The 26,181-nt window shown below is 42.2% G+C and overlaps 1 protein-coding gene across 4 annotated transcripts in view; it reads left to right on the plus strand.

The window, feature by feature from the left end:
* The window catches only part of COP1 (COP1 E3 ubiquitin ligase), a 287,714-nt gene that overhangs the window by 12,191 nt on the left and 249,342 nt on the right, over positions 1–26,181 (plus strand). For all 4 annotated transcript variants that reach the window (XM_077453195.1, XM_077453196.1, XM_077453197.1 and 1 more), the window contains exon 2: positions 4,956–5,015. In XM_077453195.1, coding sequence (XP_077309321.1) covers positions 4,956–5,015 — 60 coding nt within the window. The remainder of the gene's footprint in view (positions 1–4,955; positions 5,016–26,181) is intronic.

A 26,181-nucleotide genomic window follows, 5' to 3' on the forward strand; every position in this document is an offset into this window, starting at 1 on the left:
GATGCCACTTGTAGTCAAGCGAAGCTTGGGGTCAGATTTACTTTCCCTAAACTAGAAGTGATTATTGATCTTCGCTGATGTTGGCCACATGCCCACTGCTTGCAGGGATTTTTAAATGCCATTCTTTCCAGATGGAGGACCTGGGTGACCATGTGACTTTTCCCAGCAGGGCAAGCATTTGTATTCCCCCCCCCCCCCCCCCCCCCATTCATTTGTGACAGGTTAATGTCATCCCCTTTGCATAGCTATCAGCTAACTCTTGTTGTTTACCTCTTCTGATTTGCATTTTATCTGCATATGCTACAGAGTAAATGATTCTACTATTCTGTCAGTTAACAGGTTAAGACTAAATGTTTTCTTCGCATGAATCTTTACTTCCCACATTTTACTATTCTTGCTCCAGAAATCCTGTAATGATTACTGTTATAAAAGTTTTCTATTGGGATCTGCCGTTAAAACACACAGTTCAATTGTGCAATCGACTCTAATGGCTGGCCATAAATGATTTAGCTTCCAAAAGCTAGAAGACGTCATTGCCAGTATCAAATGTGATGGCACATCAGTCACCCTAACTGCGATCTCTGCAATATTTCTTGCCATGCTTTGTTTTTGGCTAGCTCCAAAAAACAGTTCTTGTCTTGCTAAAATCTGATATGATTTTGTATAGAACTGTTGCTAAGTAAATGAGAGACCAATACATTACATCAGGGGTAGGCGACCTCGGCCATCCAGCTGTGGTGAAACTACAAATCCCATCATGCCTCTGCCTCTAGGAGTCATGCCTGTGATTGTCAGGGTCTTGCAATGTCTCATGGGACTTGCGCTTTCAAAACTGCAGGAGGGCCGAAGTAGTCTACCCCTGTATTACATAGTTAGTCTGGTTGAAGACAGACGCATTCCGTGAACATATTACCATGAATGTCCATATGCGAGTGATTAGGTCCGTACATATGTATTTATCCAACGAAAAGATGCTTCAGTCAGGTGAAAAGTATGTGTAATAGCAGATACCTGCACCTAACTCCCTTTGGGCACACTCTCTAACCCTAACACATTGACCCTCATAACAAAGGTCAAATGGTGCCTCCATAGCCATTTGGCCAGCTGGACTCTTGTCAGAGATCCCAATATCCTCCTCAGAACTCCAGTAGTCATTCGCAGCTCAGGTTGTGGAAGACAGATATTTTATTTGTACACTTTAAGTATTCAGCCCTGTGAGTATTCACTGCTGTGGTACAAAGCCTGTTTTCTGAACTGCAATGGTGTTGAGAGGTAGGGTTTCAGGAGGAGGAGTCAGCACAGGAATTACAACCTGCAGGCAGCATGGTAACATGGGATATGTAGTCCTCTCCTGAAAAGTTTAATTGGTTAACATGTTTCAAAGGTGAACGTAGCTTTAAATTGCCACTATTGCCAAACATTTGGCAATAGTCCATTGAAAGACAGACATAGGAAGTCTAAAGCGGAACTACACTGCATCTGAGCACCACAAACCAAAACACCCTAGCGCTGCACAATTAATCGTTAAATTGTGATCTTGCTTCAAGCCCCCCCCCCCCCCCCCTCTCACAATCTCTCGCAGTGTTTTCTTGATTCTTTCATGTAACAAGTGTAGACTTCTCTGCTCACTCATCTGTCAATAGGAAAAAACGGCAGTCTGCCAACATTGTAAGCGCTAGATAACTAGAAACATTTGTAACTCTTCCTTCTTAGATCAAAGGGATAAACTTCTGTATGTAAATGCAGGATGTTTAACCACTTAAAGTCTAAACCAGTGGTTCACAACCTTTCTAGTGCCGTGACCCCTTGATAAGTTCCCAAGTTGTGGGGACCCATAACGGTAAAATTGTATTTTGTAGCGTGGGTGGTCAGCACCTAAAGCAAGTCAAGTAATTTGTGCCCCTAACCCATGGGCATTTAGTGCTCCTTGAGTCCACTCCACTCCTAAAGTATTAAAACCCCTTATGGTACATTATAGGATGTACCACTCTTTTTTTTTTTTTTTTCTCTCTTGTTCTCTTCCTTTCTTTCCCTTTTATTGCTGTCTGTCCTAATTTCTTCCCCCCCCCCCCCCCCCCCATCCCTCGCTCTAGCCATTTTTCTTGTTCTTTCTCCTTTTTTCTTTGTTCCTCCCCCTGTTTTCCCCTCCCTTCCATGTAGTCTCTATTTTTATTCCTTCTCTCGCTGTTTGGTGGGGGGAATGGGATGAGTGGCAGTGCTGGCGGGGAGTTGGGATGAGTGGCAGTCCTGGGGGGGGATTTCTGATCAGCCAACTTAGGTGCTCTTAATCAAGGTCATCTGCTGATCTGTAAACTGTAGTGAGGACTTTTAATGGCAACTAGACTCATAGGTAGTGTTGTGGTACTGTGTCTTTGGCTTCACTGAGTCTCAGACTTTGTGGTGTCTCGTAGCAGTAACACCTATGACCCCTGGAAAATCATTTGACCCCCCCAGGTTGAGAACCACTGATCTAAACCTTTTTATGACACTTGTTTCTTACAAAGTTGAAATCAGTATTTTTTGCTAGAAAATTACTTGGAGCACCCAAACATATATATTGGATACCCTAGGGAATAAAATGGCGATTGTTGCAATATTTTATGTCGCACTGTATTTGCACAGTGGCCTTTCAAATGCAGTTGTTTGGGGAAAAATACACTTGAATTAAAAAAAGGAAAGTGAAGTTGGCTCAATATGTCTGTTAAGGGTCCTTTCACACGGGGCGGATCAGTTCTGATCCGCCCCGTGGATATCCGTTTGCTCAGCGGGGATCACTCCGCCGATCCCCGCTGAGCAGGGAGATGACAGCTCCGTCTCTGCACACTGCGCAGGGACGGACCTGTCACAGCGCCGCTCTCCCCTATGGGAGATCGGATGACGACGGACCGCAGTGCCCGTCGTCATCCGATCCGCAGACGGATGGAAAAATAGCTTTTTCCTCCGCTACACTTTTTCGGATCGGAGCGGGTCGGATGTCAGCGGACATGTCACCGCTGACATCCGACGCTCCATAGAGCTCTATGGAGCACCCGTTCAGGTCCGCCTGAAAAACTGACAGGCGGGCCTGAACGGGACGTCAGTGTGAAAGAGGCCTTAATGTGAAAAGATGTTACGCTGCGAGAATCGTGATTTACCTTCTAAGCAAAAAAACTGTGATTCTCATTTTTAGCCAGAATCGTGCTTAGTGTAGAAAGCCTCTATGGTCTGGAAACCAGGAAGTAACTGAAAATATACTTATTTTTATTTTTTTACTAATGCTAGTAGTATAAGGATTAAAAATTAAAAATAGTGTTGATTTGAAAGTGAAGTTCTGCTTTAACCTTAGCATTACACTGCCACTTACAGGAAGATTGGACACTGGAAAACAAGACTATAGGCAAGCTCAGGGTAACCCCCCCCCCCACTACCAACATTCCGACCTTCTCTTTTTTTATTTTATTTTTTATTTTTCTCTTCTTTGTCTCTTCAGTTTCAGCTTTACAGTCCAGCCAACCTCAGCTTGGCTTTTTTTCTTTCTTTTTTTTTTTTTTATATTTTTATTTCCAGGAACACAGAATACGAAAGATATACATGGAATAAGTCTCTTCTGAGCATAATAACGTAATCAAATAAGCAAAAAAAATATACTGGCAGGATCTTCTGTCCCAAGGACCCATGTACAGGGGGTCTCTCATGTAGCTCGCCCAATCTGTTTACCCCAATCCTGGTTCTTTCTGCAGTTCACAATCTGTGCTTGAACCCTTTAGAGAATGTCTGTCTGAACTTGTGGCCTTATCCTTCAAGCGGCCCATTCTGGTTTAGAATAGGAACAAGATGGGTTTTGAGGTCCAGGGCTTCCTTCTTGCCAAAGATAGATTCTGCCTTGCGCCTCAACAGTACATTGTTCTTCCATCCCTCTGTCTGGCTCCAGTTCACTATAAAGACATTTTAAATCTAAGGCCAACTTTTTTTTTTTTTTTTTTTTTTTCTATTTGCATATTTTTGTTAGGAGATACCCCTGTATAGCTTATTAGGGAGTTGCACACTATTTATTTGTCATGGTGATCACACTCTGGTATTTAAAGTGAAGGAGAAAACCAACATTTTCAGTTGCAACCTGAACATGCACAGGGGGAAATCTTCCACTGGGGCAGTTCTAGCGACACATTGGGCAAGTAAATCTCTCTAAGGCTGGTTTTAGACAGGCTGTCTGATCAGGTCCGCCTGTCAGATTTTCAAACTTACCTGACTGGACCATCCATAGCGCTCTATAAAGCAGCGGATGACGCTTGCTGGCATCCCACCCGTGCCTGTCTGCCAAAAACAGACGTTGGGGATCCATTCCCCATTCATCTGATGGATTAGATGACAGATGGATGGAAACGGACAGGCGGTCCATTTCCATAGAGAACAGTGGGGCTGGGACTGTCTGCTCTGCATAGTGGAGTGGACATGGACCTGCCATCCTGCTCACTGGAGAGCAGGCTGATTCTCATTATGGAGACCACCTGTGTAGAATCGGCTTTATAGGACTCCAGAAAAGAGAAAAAAAAAACATGCCAGAGATTTTCACAATTCCCTATGCTACCCAAAATAGTAAAAATTTGTTGGCTTTATTATACTTTTTGACTGGGGAAAAAAAAAAAAGTTCAAGTGGGTCAGGAGGAAAAACTGTGGTTAGCTCTGGCTCTTAGTAGTAATAGTGAACATCGAACTAAACTAAAAAATGCTTACTGTTTCTAGAATTTAGTTTCTCCTTCACTCCCATGTAGGCAAGGTCAACTAGTCAACACAACCAACTGTTCATAATCACTTGGAAGCACCAGGAAAACTCGCTTCCTTGCTTGCCTAAAGAGCTGGGCCAGACCAGTAGCTAGGAGTTGTTGCTATTTAACTTTACTAATGACAGGGCTGAAATGTTTTCCTAAGTTAAAATATTAATGGCTTTTTATTTTTTTATTTTTTTTTCCTTCCAGTCCGATTTGTTTTGATATGATCGAGGAAGCTTACATGACAAAGTGTGGACACAGCTTTTGGTAAGTTCTAAATTTTCTTAAAGGTTCTACTTCTAGACAAAGTGTTAACATGCCCCTTGCTGCTGATTGCCCACTGATTACCTGTGTTAATGCAGCTAGGATATCCCCACAATTTCACGGTTTTCCTTTAGGGTCCTGCAATCTGGTCATGCAAAACAATTACATTTCTGTATTTTTCTGAGGCCATGATACACATGTGTGAAATATTCCACGTTAAGAGGAGGTGGATGTCTATGGCAAGAATGCACTGCATTGAGGCCGGGTTTACACATGTGCGGCCACGGGTTTGTGCCTGGGCTCCCGTATGCGTCTGTTTACCGATTTTGTGTCCGAATATTGCCTGAATTTGCACCTGAACTGGACTCAAACACACACAGGACTCTTTTGCAATCTGCTCTGCGGCCAACCCGGAGCTGTGTGGACCAACTTCATTGAGCGCTGGTCACACTTGCCTGTCATGCAAATTGGATGTGTGGAAACGCGCATCCAATTTGCACATATGTGAACCCAGCCTCAAGAAACTGGTCCTAGGAGTTACACTGCAGCTTTAATAAAATAGCTATTTGTTTGGTGTGCTGAGCTGCATCAATCAGCAGCAGGGGTTTCATTAATGTCAAATGGTTTTTCAATTTTATGTTTGAAAATTGTCCTGTTGGTTTTTACATTTCAGTTCACTGTCTTGGATTCTGTGAAAAATATCTGCATTTAAAGCACTGTGCATGAACTTTGTAAAACCGTTTCAGCCTTTCTTTCTGTGTTCACTTATCAGCTAATAAATATACAATGACTTGGAGTTGTGAAAATATCTGCTTCATTTCTTGCCATTTCGTCCATTGACCACATTTTTGTTAAGGAATTTTGGGGATAAAAATTGTTGTTATCCGTTTATTGAACCTCAAATCAAGTTGATCTAAGCCAGAACATATTTTTTATTTTTATTTTTTATTTTGTGGTCTATTAAGTCCATATTATTATTATTATTATTATTATTATTATTATTATTATTATTATTATTATTATTTTTTTTTTTTTTTTTTTTCTAAATGTTTTTTTTACAGAACCCTTTTTAAAAATCTTTTATATACATAATTTTATTTTTATTTTTTTAAGTCCAGGCCAGCATTCTAAAACCTGCATTATTGGATAATTCTAGGCATTGTAAACAGTTCTTTGGAGCATAGCAGTTACTGGACACTTTGAGGTATAATGACCAGACTAGGCAGAGCATACTGCTCTTTCTGTGTAAACCCTAACCATGAACTTAAAGTGATTGTAAAGGCAGAAGTTTTGTTTATCTTAATGTATTCTATGCATAAAGATAAAAAGCCTTCTTGATCCAGCGATGTTGTAGGATTGTCTCATCTGCACGTGACTCCCCTCTTCTGAGTGACTTGGACAGCAGCAGGAGCCAATTGCGCTGCAGCTCCTTGTCTGAATGGACACACAGAGCTGTGACTCGGATGCCCCCTATAGCAAGCTGCTTGTTGTGGTGGCACTGAACAGGAGGGAGGGATTGGAAAAGAGGGTGTGGTTTTGCACAGAGCAGGTAAGTGTAACATGTTTATTTTTAACCACCTCCTGCCTAGCCACTGCGCATAAATGGCTAGGTGGTCCTTTCCTTTTCCTGAGTGCGCGTTTAGGAACATCCCTCAGAACTACGGCTCGATCCTGTAATATTATGATCACAGAATCCAAACGAGTGGAGATCAGGATATGGGTGCTGTGATCGGCCTTCCCAATCACAGCCGTCACAATATGAACAGAGACGCGTGTCACAATTCTTCCCGCCGAGCTCAGTGTGGGGGGAGAGGGAGAATCTGCAGATCTGTAACAGCTCTGAGTGACGATGATTTTACACAGAAAGCTGTTACAGATCACCCCATAAACAGTACACCAAACACCACTGATACCCATGTCCCCATACACAGCTCATTGTCCCCATAAAACATCTGTCCCACATCACTGCCAACACCAAAAAAAACACGGATTTGGGTTTTCTTTTTACAAAAGAAATGTAGCAGCATCATTTTTTTGGTCAAACTTTTTATGAAGAAAAATTACTTATTTGCAGAATTTTATAACAAACTAAGAAAAATGCATTTTTTTTGGAAAACATTCTGTGTTTTTTTTTTTTTTTTTTTGTAGCGTAAAAAGTAAAGCACCCCAGCGGTGATTACATACCACCAAAATAAACCTCTATTTGTGTGAAAAAAAATGTAGTTTGGGTACAGTTTTGCATGACCGCACAATTCTCATTCAAAATTTGATAGCGCTAAAAGCTCATAATTGGTCTGGGAAGGAAGGTTGGGGGGGGGGGGGTCAAAGTGCACATTGGGCTTATCTTCCTTTTTTTTTTTTTTTTTTTTTTTTTCCTGCAAAAAAATAAATAAAAATGTTCAGTGTTTTTGTACAAGTACTTAGGCATGTTTTAAGTTTTTGGTTTGTTTTTTTCTTTTTCTGCCAGAAAAGTCTGCCTCTAAATGCTGAGCTTAAAATATGCCTCCTAATGTGCATAAACACATAAGATAACATTAGGCTGCTTCTACAGGCAAAATGCTAAACTTGCAGAAGCAGTGTTTTTGAAGCCCAGTATGTGTGGACCCTGAATGCTGTCACCGGGGATGAGCTTGGGTTCAGTTAGAAACAGTTTGGCCCAACCTGGAAGGAAGCTGTCAGTGCCGGGCCAAACAGCTGCAGGCAGAGGATTCTGCATCCCGCAGCTGCATGTATACAAAGAGATGTGGATACTTGTGACAATATTGTAGGACTTATAGTAGTAATTTAATGAGGTATTTGGAATCTGTGTTGGCTGCTTCTTTATGCCAAAGGATTTTCACTGCTTACTTGGCTTGTAACTAGGAAAATCTTAAATTGGCGCACTATGTAGGGAATTGCCCAGATATCAGGTTATTAGAGACCCTTTCACAGAGCCAACATATTTATGGGGTCAAACGCCCTTTTCATCAGGGCTCAAAGTAAGATAAGCACTTGACTAGAGATAAAGTAGAGTATATGTTGGCTAAACTGGGCAGATAGTAACCACTTGCTGTCCGGGCCTATTTTAAAAATTTTTGCGCACATGATAAAAAATAGAAATTGACCTCCAAATATTATATACAGTAAGTCCCCTACATACGAACGAGTTTCGGTATGAAAATGCGTTTTGTAAGTCCAGTCTTCTTTTTATTTTTTTTTATTTTATTTTTTTTGTGAGTCAAAGCTAGCCTAATGTACCCAACTAACACAATCGACTATATACAGTGGGTATAGAAAATGCACAGCAAAAATTACCAGACAGTGGTTGAAGGTGAAAAATGTGAATGTCCTTGCATAGCTTAGCGAGAGCCCAGACTTGAACCCCATTGAAAATCTGTGGAATGACTTGAAGACTGCAGTCCAGAAACTGTCACCATCAAACTTAACTGAACTTGAGCAGTTCTGCAAAGAAGCGTGGTCAAATATTGCAAAGTCTAGATGTGCAAAGTTAGTAGCGATAAATCCCAACAGACTAAAGGCTGTATTTTAAAGCAAAATGTGGTTTAACAAAATTCTGATGCTGTACAAGGGGGTGACGCTTCTTCCAACTCGATCACTGTGTCTGTCTTCATTTCAAGCTACAAAGAAACAAAATGTGATTATTTTAACGGGGGGTGATTCTTCTCTATATCCACTGTAGTAGTGTACTGTAACGGTAACATATGCATGCATGTTACCATGTACGTCAGACACGTGAACTAACTTGCGTGAATGGACATTTGCATCTTTAAAAGTTTGAAACTTGGAGGTTCGTATCTAGTGGACTTGCTGTATTTTCTGAATGAAATGGGTCATAGCAAGGCACAGAAATCGGCATGGGCTCTGTCAAGCAACCTGACATGGTCCTCAAGATATTCCAGTCATTTTGATAGGTTCAGAACCAACCAAGATCGTCACTGGAACAGACTCGCCTTGGGAATATTTGAAAGGTCCCTCCCATGGCTCAGGGCAGAGTGTTTTTCCTTATTGATAACTTTGCGCACTCTGGTCTCAAATTCAAGCTGTCTGGACCAGAAGCGATCTGCACCTCCACTTTTGTATGAGAGGCCTACAGCTAAGGATAGCTCCATGTGAGGCGATTCCTTTGGCCTAGTTTCACCCCACTATAAACAGAAAAGTCAGTGCTACTACCCTTACAACATATAGATAGCAGAGCTCCCAGGTGCTCGATCCACAGTCGCTGGCTAAGTAGAGTAATGTGGAAAAAAATTTATCAGCACTTCGGTTGTTGCTATTAAAATTTCTTAATTTTATTAAATGGCCACAGTGAATAAACACAGATTAAGTCAGTTGACGCGTTTCAGCCTATAAGGCTTTAGTCAACTTGTCTCCTATTGCTGAGGCTCAGGAGTTTTGCTCTGGAGCAAGGAAGTCCTCACTTCCTGTTTTAAGGAAGAGTTCCTGTGGAATACAATGGTGACTGGTTCAATTTGTCACACAATATTTGTGCAGCTGTTTTATCAAATGCAAGTTTTCTGGGAAAGTACACTAAAATTTAGTGCACACAAACGTAATACCCATTTTATTTATTTTTTTGTAAAATATATTAAAGGTGTTGCGTCAAAACGTAAATTTGCGCAGCCCAAGAAATGGCAACAAACTATAGTAACTAATATTGTTCATAAGTGACACTAAATCTTTCACTGCCAGGCCCTGTGCTCCACTTTTAAACTCGCGTGGCCAGACTTTGTTTTTTTTTTTTTTTTTTTTTTTTTTTCCCTTACAGCTTAAAGAGTTTGTAAAAGACAGAAAAGAAATGAATACAGTCCCTTTACTCTGCACTGTAAATGCATGAATCAAAGTCTCTGTATATCTATTCATTCACAAATTTGAAGCATAGTATACACTGTGCTATGCTTTTGTGATTGAACACAGGAGCGATTGGTACTGATCGCTCACTGGGTTCATTCAGGAAAGGAAGGGGGTGTCCTTCCCGATGACGATCTCCCAGCAGCTGTAGCCAATGGGAGAGGGAGGTGGGAAAGCTGAGCAGCCCCGACTGATCTGATCTCCTGTCCCATGAAGCTAGTAGGAGAGATGCAGCGAAGATGGTAATTGCATGGGTGCCACAAGGGATCGGGGGTGAAGGGTGGTGAGAGAGTTGGTGTTGAGGGGCAGAGGGGGGGGGGGGGCCCTTTTTGCAGCCAGTGTGATAGGGATGTGGAGGAGTAACAGTAAGCTGTAAGAGAGGGCAAAAAAGCGATGGTGGGTGGGGGTCACATTTTGGGTAAATAGCTCTGAGCAGCGGCTTGTTACTTGCTAAACAGAACTATTGGTTTGTTCAGCAGAGTCTGCTAAACAGTTTCCATCTTCTCCATGGAAAATCACCCTGGCTGCTTACTGTGGTCCCGAGCTCCCTGGAGGAATGGGAGAACCTGAGAAACACTGCGGACAATGGCGGCCCTTCTCAGCCACCCAGATCACTTTTTACGAAATGATCGCCAGCTGAAAAAAAAAGTACAAATATCATAGCTGTAGTCATGTCAGGACATTCATGTACGTTGGTCAGCAAGTGGTCAATGCATAGACCCCCGTATGTTTTGTTTGTTCTGCAAAAAAGACTCCCTGCTTGCAGATGTATACTGTAAATGAAGTCAAGCATAGGATGGGGAGTTTTTTTTTTTTTGTGAACAAATGGGGACTCCAGAGCTCATGGCCTACACTCGATTAGTGCTGAGGCATCATTCACATCCCTGACAAAAGATCCCCCTTAAGATTTCGTTAGCCCAGGCCATCCAGTTAGTGGCCCTCATGATTGTCCAATACCATACTTGACATTGGTCATAACCCCCTGCTAGAGAACCCAGCTGCCTGTTTTCTTCACAAAAGTCAACTATGTCACATTCTCCTTTTTCCTTTCTTTGTATGAATCGGACTCTTTGTGAAAGCTAATCGCACATAAATGTTAGCTACAGTTCTGTTTTTAAGGGTAATTTGAGTGGCCCTTCTGATTTTAGCGTAGTGACGACATTTCCTATAGAGCATAAGCAATTCACCCATTAGTATTACTTTGTTGGCTTGAGTTGCTCTTTAAAATTGATAACTTATGTCACTGCTAAGTTTCAGGGGGTTTTGGAACACAACAATTAGCAGAATGTGTTAGGGCAATGAATGAACTTTTGAGTTTATAGACATTTCACAAGCAGAGATCAGTATGTTAATTCTCTGTTGATGGTGTGCACTTTATTGTTTGCATTAAGTGAGAACATTCACTTCCTTTTTTGATTTCCCTTCCTTGTTTTTATATTCTAACCCACCATTTCGAAAGCAGGTTTTTTCTTTTTTCTTTTTTTATCCTTAAATGAACTGTGAGATCCCACAGAGATGTAGTGCTAGGGTTAAAGAACCAGCAGTAGAGTGAAATGTAATACTTTGCACCGCATACTGCAACACGAATCACAGTGGTAATCAAAGTGTAGCTATTAGAGGGGTTTTGGCATGTCTCACAGAGCGGTGTCTATTTGGGAAGCAATAATGGGGTGGAAGTTTTGTATTGCCAGAGACATGTATTGGTAACTGGTTATAGCAAAGCTACTCGCTTGGTTTAGTTGGCAAAAAAAACAGTCAGCAGGTGAACAGTTTTGGCAGGCTTCATAGGTATACAAATTCATGAAGGCTCCACTCTTCCCATTTATTTTGAGAAGCAAAAAAAAAAAAAAAAAATGAATTTTAAAGAAGAACTCCAGGAGACATACTGGTTTGCAAATGGCCAACTGTCTGGTGTTCGTTACCTCCTGAATCGCAGCCTATTATATAAAGTGATTGTAAACCCTCATATACCCAGTGACGTGAACAGCCTCAGATGATGCACAGAGATGAAACAAATCCTCCCATGTAAGTGTTTAATTTATATTATTTATTTTCTTTAACTTGTTTATCAGCAGTAGAGCTGTGCAATTAATCATTAAAAAAAATTGCAATCTCTCCAGCATTTACTTGATTCATTCATTCAAGTGCAGAAACGTTCTCTACTCACACAAAGAAAAAAAAAAGCAGGCAAATGTTTATCAACATTGTCAGCGCTTAGAGATGACTATAAATGTATCTTTTTTTTTTTTTTTTTTTTTTTAGTTCTTTTAGATCAGATGGATGAAGTTTGGTCTGTAAATGAGGTCCATTTAACCACTTAAAGACGAAACCTTTTTCTGACACTTGTTGCTTACAAGTTTAAAATCTGTATTTTCTGCTAGAAAGTTATTTAGAACCTCAAAAAAAAAAAAATATATATTATAATAATAATCAGAGACCCTAGAGCAGTGATGGCGAACCTTGGCACCCCAGATGTTTTGGAACTACATTTCCCATGATGCTCAATTACACTGCAGAGTGCCTGAGCATCATGGGAAATGTAGTTCCAAAGCATCTGGGGTGCCAAGGTTCACCATCACTGCCCTAGAGAATAAAATGGCAGTTGCAATATTTTATGTACTTAAGCCAGCGGTCTTTCAAACACTTTTTTTGGTATAAAAATACACTTCAATGAATAAAAAAAACCCTAAAAAGTGAAGTTAGCCCAATCTTTTTGTATGATATTGCACCATGAGAATCGTGATCTGTACTCTAAGAAAGTCGTGATTCTCATTATAGCCAGAATCGTGTAGCTCTAATCTGCAGTCTTCTCTCTTTTACGTCCGTTCAAAAGTGCTGAATTTAGACAAAATCCTTCTTAATCTGTTGGGAGCACAAAGACGTGGGTGGGAGCTGCAGTTGAAGCTTTTGTACAGTGTGAGAGCTGATTGGAAGAAAGGGAACCCCCCCCCCCCCTCAACACAGCACAGGAACAATGCAGAGCTGTGTTGTGAAAGGACCGGCTGTGTCCTGAGATACCTTCCCTCATCCCCATTTGATCTCTGGTGTCGGGATAACTTGTCAAAAGGGCGCTGCTTAAGTACATTGTGACATAAAATATTGCAGCAACTGTCATTTTATTCTCTAGGGCAGGGATCTTCAATTAGCAGACCTCCAGCTGTTGCAAAACTACAAGTCCCATCATGCCTCTGCCTCTGGGTGTCATGCTTGTGGCTGTCAGTCTTGCTATGCCTCATGGGATTTGTAGTTCTGCAACAGCTGGAGGTCCGCTAATTGAAGATCCCTGCTCTAGGGTCTCTGCTAAAAAAGAAAAAAAATATATAATTAGAAATTATATTATAATTATAACTTATAATTTATAAACCAGTAGGTTAACAAAAAATTCTTGGAGTTCTCCTTTTAATCTGTAGATTAACATAGCTGGCAGTGAAGGCATATGATTTAAAAAGTAGATTAGTAAGCACTAAGGATTGATGTGTAGCCTGCCCACAGCCATCTCATCCTATCCTTCTGGTCTGTATGGATGTAAAGGATAAGTTCACCTTTAAAAAAAAAAAAAATTAGTTGCAGCTAAAAGGGTATAAATGTGTGTGTATAATTATAATATAATATTTTTTTTTTCTAGGAGCCTGGAAAGCATTGATCGCAGGTGCCATGCAGGATTCCTGCAGATTGTCAGTGTATCTGCCTGCTCTTGAGCAGGTAGTTGCACACTGATGGGAAGAATCAATGGACTAGCAGTGTTCAACAGCACCCTGGTAGTTCATTGATTCATCGAACTACAAGCTGATAGCCGCTAAGGATGTCGGTACTTGTAGTTTCCCATTCACAAAACTCTGTGAATGAATGGCTGAGCCCACCCAGCCACGTCCCCCCAGTATCCTCTGGAGGAACCCTTTTGTGTTCCATGGTTTTTGCTCCTGCAGTTTGGGGAAGAATGTATAAAGTTCATTTAAAGGGGGAGAGGACAACCTGCATAAAGAGCCAGGTAGTCCATTTAATTATATGGAAGAGACCCGTGCATGCAACATTTAGCTGAACTTTGTTTTGATGGATGGTCTGAATGATTGAAGCTGTTTGTTGCTGGAATGATTTGTGGCTAATTTTACAAAATAGGGTTGTTTGTGTGATTGTGCCAGCAGACATGTTAAAAGGCCGTCTATATGACTTGTGTGATTTCACAATAGTAAATACATTTTTAAACCAGAAAATCAAAACCTGGTGGGTGATAATGTGAATTTCTTAATGCAGAGCAGCTTCAAACGTTGATGAGCTGCCTTTTTATTTTTCCTCCAACTCTGGGAACTGATGACAGGAGGGATTTCTCAACTCTTGACAGTCTATAGCCAGGCTGAGGTTTTTTTTTACTGTCGGTTTCCCCTCTAAGGAGGAAAATAAACAAAAACTGTCGCCGCAATCAGGAATTCTTTAACCACTAGAGGACCGCCTCACTCGCATTAACTGCGGCTGGGTGGCAGCTCTGTGCCAGATCACATACCTATAGGTACACAGTGGGCGCCAATCAGCAGGCCCGGTGGACACAATGTCCCCCAGGACCCGCCGGCCGATTGGGATACGGGCAGGACTCCTCTGCAGTTTTTGGCTTTCCTGGGGTCCCTCAGCGACGCTCCTCCTCTTCTCGAGTGCTTAGTTGGAGAGCTGCTCTCCCTCGCCCTCTGTGTCCGGCTCCCACCTCCATTGGGTTTGCTGCTATTACTCTATCCAACCAGGACCTGAGACACCGTCTGGAGCTGGTGTGCTTGTCCCTGTCGCTGGAAAAACCGGGTTCAGGTAAGTAAAAGGGGACACTGGGGGGCTGCTGCATCACAGGAGGTTTTTCACCTTAATACATAGAATGCTAAGGTGGAAAAACCCTGGAGGGTTTACAACCCTTTTAAGATCTGGCCTGTGAGTTGAGAACCACTTCTGTATACCAATAGGCATTTTTCCTATTCTGGGCTTAAAATCCCTTACTTTCTCGTGTCAGAGAACTCCCTTACAGCACTCTGTGCTTGCTTAGGACTTCAAACCGATGGTGTACTACCTGCAGAAACTGCATTTTGCAGGAGACCTTATCTAAGGCGATTTCCCTGATGGTGTGCAAAGTGGCTGCCTTTGTTGCCATCATGTCAGTTTAGTTCTCCTCTGAGAAGTCATTCCTCACTCTTCATAAAGACAAAGTAAGTCTTAAGCTCAAGACCATCTTATCTTTCTAAAGTGGTATCGATCTTTTGACCTGAAGGAGTAATCTTGCTTGCGCCTTTTTTTTTTTTTTTTTTTTTTTTTTTTTTTTGTTCCCTGCTCTAAAGCACCCAAAGGAAATTGCTCTTCACTGCCTGGATGTAGTTGGAGCCATCAGTCTACTTCAAAGCAACCACTTCTTTCAAGATGACTCCCTATTCGTCCTACTTTCAGGACTTTGCAAGGTCTATCCTGCTTTCAAGTCCACCGATGCTCAATGGATAAAACTACTCCTCTCTGGAGCTTTTTAAAGTGTAACTAAGGTGTCTGTTTATCAAGCAGAGGTAGACTACTGTTGCTGAGTTCTCAGGTATTTGCAGCGGAGATCGCTTTCCGCTGAGTGCCTGTTTATGAAGCGGTGTAGATCGCTTCTCCTTTTGAGAAGTGAAGTCATTTCCGAATGCTTCGAACTGTGGAGAGCCCCTCCCTGTTACTGTAATCTGGTGAGACATTGCACGATTACAGTAACAGAAAAATCTGTGAAATGCATAAAGGTCTAAGTTGTTTTTTTTTTTTTTTTTTTTTTTTTTTTAACCAGCTGTGAATTATCACTGCTGAGTTTGCAGGCATTCTCAGAGGAGACCAGTTTCCTCAGTATCTCACTAAATTAGTCAATCTGCACAATCCAATAATACGTCAATTAAATTAGAAAAGTTCCTAGCCAACACCCATAAGTGATTCAGACCTTATTGAACTAATATATACACAACAGAATGATGTGGCGCAACTTACAAAAAAAAAAACTCCAATATAATAAATGTAAACAACTGTGCAAAAAATATATAAAATCCAATGTATATCCAAAAATATCAAAGGAAAAAATAAACGTGCAAACAATTGTGCAAAAAATGTGTTCAAAAAAATTGTCCAATGTATATCCAAAAATATCAAAGAAACGATATCCAATTGAAATCCACTTCAATCTCCAATGTTGCATGTAATGCAAAGTGTGAATCCTCCGCCCTCATAGATTAGCCTTTCACCTCACTGCCATGACCCCTGCATTATCAGTAGGACTCGCCCCTCTCTGGGGATGAAGACAAACTGCTGTCGCTTCAAATGCCTCTTACTGGTATGGATGGATAGATGGATGGATTAATAGATTTCCAATCCTCACAGCATACATGCAGGAAGAAAAAGTGCACACACATGTCCGCTCTCCTCCCCATCTAGTTATTGACCCTGAAGCAATGTGTGAGGTAATTTCTGAGTTCCGCTGACGGTTTTCCTGGCCATCAAGGCTGGGAAAGAATGTAATGCTCCTTCCTCTTTATTTCTTTATCGTACATCATGGGACACAGAGCACTAAGTAATGGGTTATGGGCCACCTTCTGGTGTTGACACTGGTATACTCAGTCAAGGAAGTTCATTCCCTATATAACCCCTCCTCCTCCCAGGAGCACATCAGTTTTTTTCGCCAGTGACTAAGGTGTTGGTCACGAGTGAAGATGTGCTCTGAGGAGCTCCAGGAGGGATCCATGCTGGATTTAAAAAGCCTCCAACAGAATCCATCCATGCCACTGCGGCCACAGGATGGTACCCGGGCCGCGCATAGAAGAACAAGGTTTTGCATGTATCGCTTCTTTTGAGAGCTGGACCCTAGGAACCAGGACTCTTTTTGGTCTTGCTACATTACCTAAAGTTGTCCTGAGGGGTGCTATACAGGTCCAAATGAGTGGAACCCCTATTAAAAGGGACCTGGTCTTTGAAGGTTTAACTACGCTGCCCGCAGTGATGGGTGAAGTTTGGATCTTTCAGTTTTCAGCAGTATCCCGCAGCGAGGAAAAGTTAAGAGAAAAGCATAGGATCTGCAAAGTCCACCTATGGCTTTTGTTTCAATATGTAATATTGTAGTTCCCTAAGAGCTTTAGAGGGAGTTAAAATGCATATACCCTGTCAATCTGTGCTATAACAGCGTGCGTCATAGCAGCTGGAAGGGGGTTCTCCTTTTCCCCCAATTGGGGAAGCTGAGTGGCTGGGGATACAGGTACAATTGTACATTTGAATTTGTAACAGTTTTGTGAAAAGCTATGATACAGTGTGACATGCTCTAAGGGCTGACAAACTGCTAAAGCACCCCCCCCCCCCCTCGAGGGGTGAAGGGTGGCTTCTTGGCTAAAAGACATTTGCTTGCCAGCAAAGTGTACACAGAAAAGCAGCCCTTCTCAAGGAGTCAGTATCGCCACATGGCACCTGCAGTCCTCTCTCCTACAGTCTGTCTCAGACCCGAAGCCATCCGCATGCGCACAAGGCTGAGGTTTTTTACAATGAGGAGGAGGAGGGAGGGTCGGGAAAGGGGTGTGGCTTCAGCGGTCAGGCGATGCGTGCGGACTCGGCATCCTTGGAAAGCACACAGCACAGACAATCAGGTTTACGCCCGAGGGGCTTAAAAGCTGATGCTCTGAGAATAGAGCAGCTGAAGCAAGGCTGCCACAGGACACAGAAGTGCTGGAGCACGTGACGGGTGTACACAGGCATTTTCAGTACAGGAAAATAAATGATTGTTTAGCATCAGATTAATCCTATGATGCTATTGTTTTTCCTACTATTGCTCATCAAATAGAACAGTTCTTAGAGTGCCTTTTGCTTTTGTGCTTGGCACTAAGGCACCAAAAGTTCCACCCCCCAGGTGCTGGGAACTCCAGCCATGCCTCCATACTGTCATCCTCTCTGGAGATGCCAGATATGGCAAGCCAGGGTGAGCCTTTGGAACCAATTGGTGGTGCAACTGCGTCTCACACTTCAGACCCTGTATATGTGACTGAAGATGCATTTTCCTTAGGAAGATTAGCGGTTTAATGGCATCCTCCATCCAAGGCGATGGGACGCATGCTAGATCCCTCTCTCCCACTCCAAACCCTTTACCAAGGGAACAGTGGGGACAGGATGAGGTGTTACCCTCAGATGATCGAGAGAAAGAACAAGCCGATTATTCCTCTGCGGAGGAAACAACAGTTGATGATTTTAGCTTCACAATCTGAGGTACTAATACTTATGAAAATGGTTCGCTCTACTTTCATGCTTCCCCTAACAGAGTTAGCTGAAAGTCTGGTTTCCTCCTCTGGGTTCTTGAAACCTTTTACAGGCTTTGCATGCGTTTTCTGTCCATGCATTAGTAAGGCTCCCTCCAAAGAGATTCTCAGTCCTCATCCCATGGAGGAAAAAATTCACCAAAAAAAAGAAGGTTCCAGCAGTTGATACTGCAATTTCCAGTGTGAATAAAAGTCTAACTTTCCCAGTAGACAATGCACAAATGCTTAAAAATCCAGAAGTTGAAATTCCTGTTAAAGTACTTTTTTTTTTTTTTCCTTTGCAGGGACCATTACTCAGCCTGCAGTTGCTGCAATAAGCATCTGTCAGTCATTTTAAAGGACGAGTTCACAGAGGCTCTTAAAGAGGTCCTTGCACAACAGGCCCATCAGTTGGCCAAATTACCAAAGGCATTATGTTTTGCTATAGACGCTATGAAAGATTCTATTCACCAGGTGTTCCCGCCTTGCGCTTGTGCTAATATACATGCGTAGAAACCTTGGGTTGAGAAAAGGTCAGCCGAAGCACCTTGCAAAAAAGCTTCTGACTAGTTTCCCTTTTTATGGGGAGCGACTATTTGGCAATGATTTGGATAAATGCATCCAGACGATTTCTAGTGGAAAGAGTACTCTTTTTTGCTAGTCAAAAAAAAAAAAAAACATCCTTCATTTAAACAGACTTTTTTTTTTTTTTTTTTTTCTTGGGGTATCTGCCTCTAGGCAGTGGCGATAGCTTCCACTGTCAGACTCTAGAGGAAAGCCTCAGGGTCAGGCCCAGGCACAGAAAACATTTCGTACACTATATACATGATTGAAAATGCGTTTTTTTTCCCCCCCTCCGCTCTGCAGAGCCTAGAAGGAAAATTAGCAACTTTAATCGCATCCGCTATCCAAGAGGATAGGAAGCTTGTTAGATCCCCCTCCCCCACCTTAGACCCATTATTAAGGAAATGGTGGGTAGAGGATCAGGGGTTACCCCCAGGTGATCAGGAAGAAAGACAGACAAACCGATTACTCCTCTGTGGAGAGGACAACTGCAGTTGAACCTTTTTCAGCCTTGCAATCGGTGTGCTGGTACAAATCTTGTACAGAGATGGTTCGTGCCTCTTTCAAGCTACCTCTAGCATTGTCAGCTGATCTGTTTCTTCGTAGGCTCCTTTAAAACCTTCACTGCTTTTTTTTCATGCGTTTCCTGTACATGTACAGATCCACGCTGAAATTCAACGGATCGATTCTAGATCTAAAAGAATCTAAAACGGTTCCTGAAGATCTACACCTTTCTAATGGAGTCGATCAGGTCAGTAGTTTCTATCCTACAAGGAGGAAAACTATTGGCATCAGGGATGCATATCCATATATTTCAGTTGGTAGCCTTGCCCTTCGGGCCAGCTACAGCACCTTTGAGTGTTCACAAAGGTGCTAGCCCCACCTTCAGCCAGGTTAAGGGCACAAGACATAAACAGTCTTTGCTACCTAGAGGATCTATTTCTTATAGACCAATCTGTGTTTGGAGTAAGGTGTACACACTACAACCAGTTACCTGGAAAAGTTTGCGTTGCATTCTCCACCTAGTGAAGTCTTTCTTAAAACCCTAAAAAAAGCTAGAGTATTTGGGTCTGGTCATAGATATAGTCCAGAAAAAGGGTGGTCTTGCCAGAAAAAAAAAAAAATGGCTCCATAAGAGAGTTGGTGTGGATGGTCAGGTCAAAAGGAGATCCATCCATTTGCCTTTTGTATGAGGTTGTTAGAAAGGATGGTGGCTTCATTCAGTTCTTCTGCCCAGTTCCATTCAAGACTGTTGCAAAACTGTATTCCATCTGCTAATAAGACGGTTCAAGCTTTTGACTTGCCAATGCAGCTGTCCCAAAGACTCAATTGGTGGTTACTAACCAGAAGTTGCTGAAAGGAAAATGCTTCAGACCTCTTATCTGTAAAGTGGTAACGACAGATGCCAGCCTTTCAGGCTGGAGAGCAGTACTAAAGAAAACTGTCCAAGGACAGTGGTCAAGAACCGAAAGAACCTTGCCCCCATCAACATCCTAGAGATTCGAGCAGTGCTTCTGGCTTTAAAGACCTGGACTTCCTGGTTAAGGGATTGTCCTGTCAGGATCCAATCAATCAATGCCACGGCTGTGGCCTATATCGATCGCCAAGGGGGCACCAAGAGTCTCTCGGCACAGAGAGAGATGAACCATATTGTAACTTGGGCAGAAAGAAATATTCCGTGCCTATCAGCAGTCTTCATTCCGGGGATAGAGAATTGGCAGGCAAACGACTTAAATCGCCAGCAATTATTCCCAGGGGAATGTTTTTTTTCACCTGACACATTTTCGGCTGCTTGTCAAAGATGGGGGACTCTGGACGTATATCTTCCAGTGTCCAATTTAACATAAAGTTAGTCAACTTTTTGTCCACATCAAAGGATCCATTTGCATGCAGAACAGATGTGTTGGTGATACTGTGGATCAGTTTTCACTGATCTATGCGTTTTCTCTCTATTCAATTGCTGCCTCGACTTTGCAGGATACAGCTGGAAAGAAAACCGGTAATTCTGGCAGCACCAGCATGGCATGCTTCCACTGTGGCCATTTTAATGGCCTGGCTATTGAAACTCACATTCTGAAGAAACGTGGGCTACTTTGATTAATGCAAGGGAACCAGCTTCCAGAACTATACATTATAGAGTCTGAAAGGCTTATGTTTCCTGGTGTGAATCCAAGGGTTGACGCCCTCTGAGATATATTATAGGTAGAATTCTTGCCTTTCTACAATTAGGCGTTGACATGATGTTGGCCTTGAGTACTATTAAGGGCCAAGTCTCAGCCTTATGGATTTTTATTTATTTTAAAAAAAAAAAGTGTTCTTAGTCTGGGATTTTATGCAAGGGGTGATGGAGATTAATCCGCCAGTTAAATCACCTTTAAGCCCCTGGGACTTGACTTTAGTTTTGTCAGTGTTACAAAAAACAGCCATTTGAACCGATACAGCATATTCCCTTAATCCTTCTGACAAGGAAGCTGGTATGTTTGGTTGCTTTATCCTCAGCAAGGAGGATTTCAGAATTGGCTGCTCTTTCTTATAAAGAGCCATATTTGATTATTCATCAGGACAGAGTGGTGTTACGCCCTCGTCCAAGCTTTTTGCCAAAAGTGGTTTCAGGTTTTCACCTGAACCAAGATATTGTGCTGCCATCATTTTTTTTTTTTTTCTCAAAAACCATGTTCCAGGGAAGAAAGGTCGCTACATTTTCTTGATGTGGTGAGAGCAGTGAAAATCTATTTAAAAGCAACTTCTCAGATTCTTAAGACTGATTTATTATTTATTCTGCCAGAGGGTCCTAAGAGGACAGTCGGTGTAGAAAATCCTCTGTTGCTAAGTGGATTCGGCGAGTTATAATTCAAACTTATGTTTTAAGGGGTAAGATTCCCCCTCCAAGTTAAGGCGCACACTGCCAGAGCGGTTAGTGCTTTTTGGGCAGTGCGTCACCAGGCCTCCATGGTTATAGGGTGGATGTAAGGAGGTATGAGGATATCACCTTTGGGCGCAGTGTACTGCAGTATAAGTCCTCAAGTCTGTAGGTACTCCTGTGGGTTGTTTCTCCCTCCCCTCAAGTAGCATTGCTATGGGACGTCCCATTAAGTAAGTAATTAGGGCTCTGTGTCCCATGATGTACGATAAATAAAATAGGATTTTCATTACAGCTTGCCTGTAAAATCCTTTTCTTGGAGTACATTGTGGGACACAGAGGTTCCGCCCCTCTCTTATGGGGTTTAAGTATATTTCTTTGCTACAAAAACTGATATGCTCCTGGAAGGAGGAAGGGTTAAAAGTATGTGTGTGTGTGTGTGTGTGTGTGTGTGTATGTATGTATGTATCTATATACATACGCACACGTTTCCAACATGCTCTGCTGGGTTTGTAACCGTCTTGTGGCTCTGAAGAAGAAAGAAGTCCGCCATCTTCTCCGGCAATTCTCCACCACCTGCCTGGAGAATCTGGGAGGGAGAATTCTCAGAGATTGCCAGTAAAGTGCTGAAGGTCACATCTTCATAAACTGGCTGTTTCTGTCATTGACAGATTGTGTGCTGAGATGATCAGTGGAGAACATGTTCTCTGCTGCTAATCTCCGTTTCATTAACTGCTAATGATCTGAGACGAGCTGCAATCATCAGGATTGCAGCTAATCTCGGTTTCATAAATGGACACCTAAACTCATCCATTTAACAGCTTAAAAAAAGTTTACTCTTGGCATGCTGGGATTGCTAACTGTCAAATCAAATGGCTGGTGCTTGAATTGAGCACATGTACACCATCATGGCAGTTGCAGGTTGAGGCTAAGATGGCAGCTTTTTGGCTGAAAAGGAAAAGAAGGATTAGTTGGTCAAAACTCCTCCCTAATTGTTACATGTCCAATCCACAAGGCTTGTTGGTGTCTCCTGGGCATTTTGGCACCAAGCCTTTTTGTTGCCTGGCTTTGTAAGGCTGCTACCTGGTCCTCTGTTCGTATCCTTTTTAGAGTTTTACCAGTTGGACATGCAATCTTAAAATGCAACTTTTGGCTGCAAGGATCTTGCTGTAGCACTCTGAAGTTGGGTTGATTGACCTGTTGTTGGGCCTGTTGGCACAGTTTTGTTTTGCCTTGTTGTTGCCCACCCTTTTCATGTTCACATCCCAGTGACTATGAATACTCAGCGCTGTGTCCTGTGCTGTATGATTATAATTGGAAGAATTTTGACTTGCCTGTAAATCCTACATCTTGGCGTACATGACATGGGCCACCCTCTCTTCTGTTCTTGGGTTACTCTGCTTTGGTTGATACAAAACTGAGGACTCGCAGTGAGGTTGTAGGGGAGGGGTTGCCCAGGGCCAGTGTCCGTGTCCTCAAAAGCTTGCCAGTGTCCAATCAACAGCACATAACCCAAGGGCTATGAAGGCTCAGCCAGTGTCCTGTCCAGGATGTGGAATTTATAGGCAAGTAAAAATTCCTTTTTAGATGGCCAGGGCTGAGGCTGGGCTTTGCCAAAACAAAGTGTATTTAGTCACACACGGTTTTTCGTATTACAATATAATCTTTGTTTTGGTTAAAATAAAGAAAAAAAATATATACTTTTTGAACCAGTAATCTGTGCTACAAGAACAAACCTTGTTCTCCAGACTTCAAATTGCATAAGTGTTTTGTGGCACAATATTGGAGGAGGTCGTACTGGCACATCTTACAGCAGAGGAGGTAAAAATCCATTTCCTGATTATATCTTAATGCTCCTGTGCTAAACATACATATAATTCCCAAGTTTGTGATTCCAATTTTCTTTTCTAAAAGCAGACTTTGTAAAATCATATCCAGGTGTCAGGCTGGATGCATATCTTCGTGTGTGTGTGTTGTGGTGTGTGTGTGTGTGTGTTTTTTTTATTTTTTTTTTTATTTTATTTTTTTTTCTCCTCTAAAGACCTTTAGACCTTTTTTAAAACTAATAGCAGCTGCCTCCCTGACATTGGAGAAGTTTTATCCCTGGAATACGTCCATGTTCTGTGAGAATACAGAGGGGGAAAGATGTTTTTGTTTTTCTGCGGCTCATCTTAAGCCCTTTGTTACTGAAGGGGCCTCATGGTGTTATGGAGTAATGTAGTGTTGGCGGGATCGTCAGTACACCGCGTGGTTCACTGATATGCCTTTTGCTCTTTCTACACTTTTCTTCATAATTCTGTTCATTGTTTATCACTGAATGGGACACTCTCTTATATCCCGTATCAGTGATGGTGAACCTTGGCACCCCAGATGTTTTGGAACTACATTTCCCATGATGCTCATACACTTTGCAGTGCATTTGCACATCATGGGAAATGTAGTTCCAAAACATCTGCGGTGCCAAGGTTCACCAATAGCATTTTAAAGCTGGAACTGTTCATCCTCCCTTTTTTTTTTTTTTTTTTTTTTTTTCTGTCAATTGCTTGGTACCATTAAAGAAAAACGCAAATATGCAGGATATTGTGTCAAATGCTCACTATAGGAAACAATATTTTAATTATTCATACCATTAAAAATGGTTGTTACCAGTAATCATCAAATCCTCACATCTGCACTTTAGATGGCGGTGGAGTTGCATGGTGCCAAGCATGCAGGCCTGGAGACGTGTGCTCTGTTTAGGGACCTCTATGGATAACCGTTGACGTGTAGCAGAAGTATTCTGCAGCTGTAACTGGGAATCTCAGCTCCTTCAGTGCTGCAGTTTCATAAGAATTGAACTGCTTCTGGAAGCTGAGAAATGGTTGGTGGAGAAGGAATGCTAGTCTGTTGATTTGACCCAAAAGTCGGAAGTTCATCATACTGTAACTATCAGGCTTTTCTGAGCAATTTTTCAGACAGGAAAAGGTAAACCGTGACTAGGAATCAGGTGTGTGTGTTTAAGAAAAATAGGGGAGATTTATCATCGATTTTGTCCAGATGACTATCTTTATTAAGACAGAAAATGATGGGGAATCGAACATTTTATTGCTGTCGATAGAGAAAGGTGAGAACGAATCTTCCACTAGACAGTTGTTGCCAAGTGGGGTGTTCTTCTCACTTTGTAGATATTTTCTTTCATGTCTGCAGGACAGCGTGTGAAGGTAAATTAAATTTCCTAAATGGCAGTCGGGATGTTGCGTGAGCACAATGCGTTCAAATGTTCTCGGTGTCAACACAACTGTTATTGATGGGTTTATTCATTTATAATAGTAGTTAGTATTGTGATGCTGTGATTGGCACACAGCTATCACGTGGTACCTGGGCCAATCTCAGCACCTTGTACCATGTGATTAGCTGTAGCCACTAGTTCTGAATGAAAACCATTCATGACGTTTCAAAATATTGCGGTTACAGTGATAATCACTGTAACTTCAATCAAAGTGGAAAAAAAATCACCTCCACCCAGAATGTATGTAAAGAAAACAAAAAAAATGTGTAGTTTTAAAACATGTAATAAAAGTTTATTTAAAGTGGTTGTAAATTGTGTAATATTACTAGTGAGAGAATACGTAATCCCCTCTTACATTAATATATACAGTGCAGTATCTGTTTTAAAAAAAAGATTCAGCAAAATACCTAATTTTACAGCACTGATGTCAGGGGGAAAACCCAGCCCCTCCCACTGTAGTGCTCAGATTGAGAGTGACGAGAGATCACACGGGCGCCCAGAGGCACTGTAAAATCAGGTATTTTGCGGAATCCTTTTTAAAGATTACTGGGGAGGGCAAGGAGGGATTACATGTTTTCTCACTAGTAATATTACACATTACTAGTGAGAAAACATTATTTAAAGAGGAAGTAAACCCTGATGGGTTTACTTCCTCTTTTTTTCCCTGCAAAGGTAAAGCATAATGGACTACTATGCATCGCATAGTAGCTCATTATGTGTCACTTACCTGACACAGGAGCCAGCGAAGTCGCCGCTGTCCCCTGTAGTCCGCCGCATCCATCTTGCTGGTGGCGTCTCGCAGCTCCGCCGAATGACAGCGGCGAAGCCGCGATGACGTCACTCCCGCGCGTGCGCACGGGAGTCGCGTCTCGCAGCTCCGCCGCTGTCATTCGGCGAAGCCGCGATGACGTCACTCCCGCGCATGCGCACGGGAGTCGACAAATTAGGCAGCTCCATTCTTGGACTTGTCGCGTTTAGTGCGCCTGCGTGCCGCTGTCTACGGCGCATGCGCCGTAGACAGCGGTGCCCATTTTCGGGCAAATACCTCCTAAACCATATAGGTTTAGGAGATATTGCTTGGACCTACAGGTAAGCCTTAATCTAGGCTTACCTGTAGGTCAAAGTGGTTTGTAAGGGTTTACAACCACTTTAATTTTTTCCCCCCAAAAATTGGGACAAAGTACAACTTCCAATAACTCTCCACTAATACCTTGGTTTGTCTACTTTCCGAAAAGGGTAATTTGGGGGTATTTGCACTGTTCTGGAATTTTCTGGCCTCAAGAAATGAGATGGGCCATCAGTACATCGGGATTGATCGATTTACAGATATATCCCATAGTTTGTGGACTGTATAATGTTCCTAAAGACTAAATAATA

Source organism: Lithobates pipiens, unplaced genomic scaffold (assembly GCF_037356315.1).
Source record: "Lithobates pipiens isolate NorthernLeopardFrog02 unplaced genomic scaffold, aLitPip1_a1.2 Scaffold_23, whole genome shotgun sequence".
Classification (NCBI taxonomy): Eukaryota; Metazoa; Chordata; class Amphibia; order Anura; family Ranidae; genus Lithobates; species Lithobates pipiens.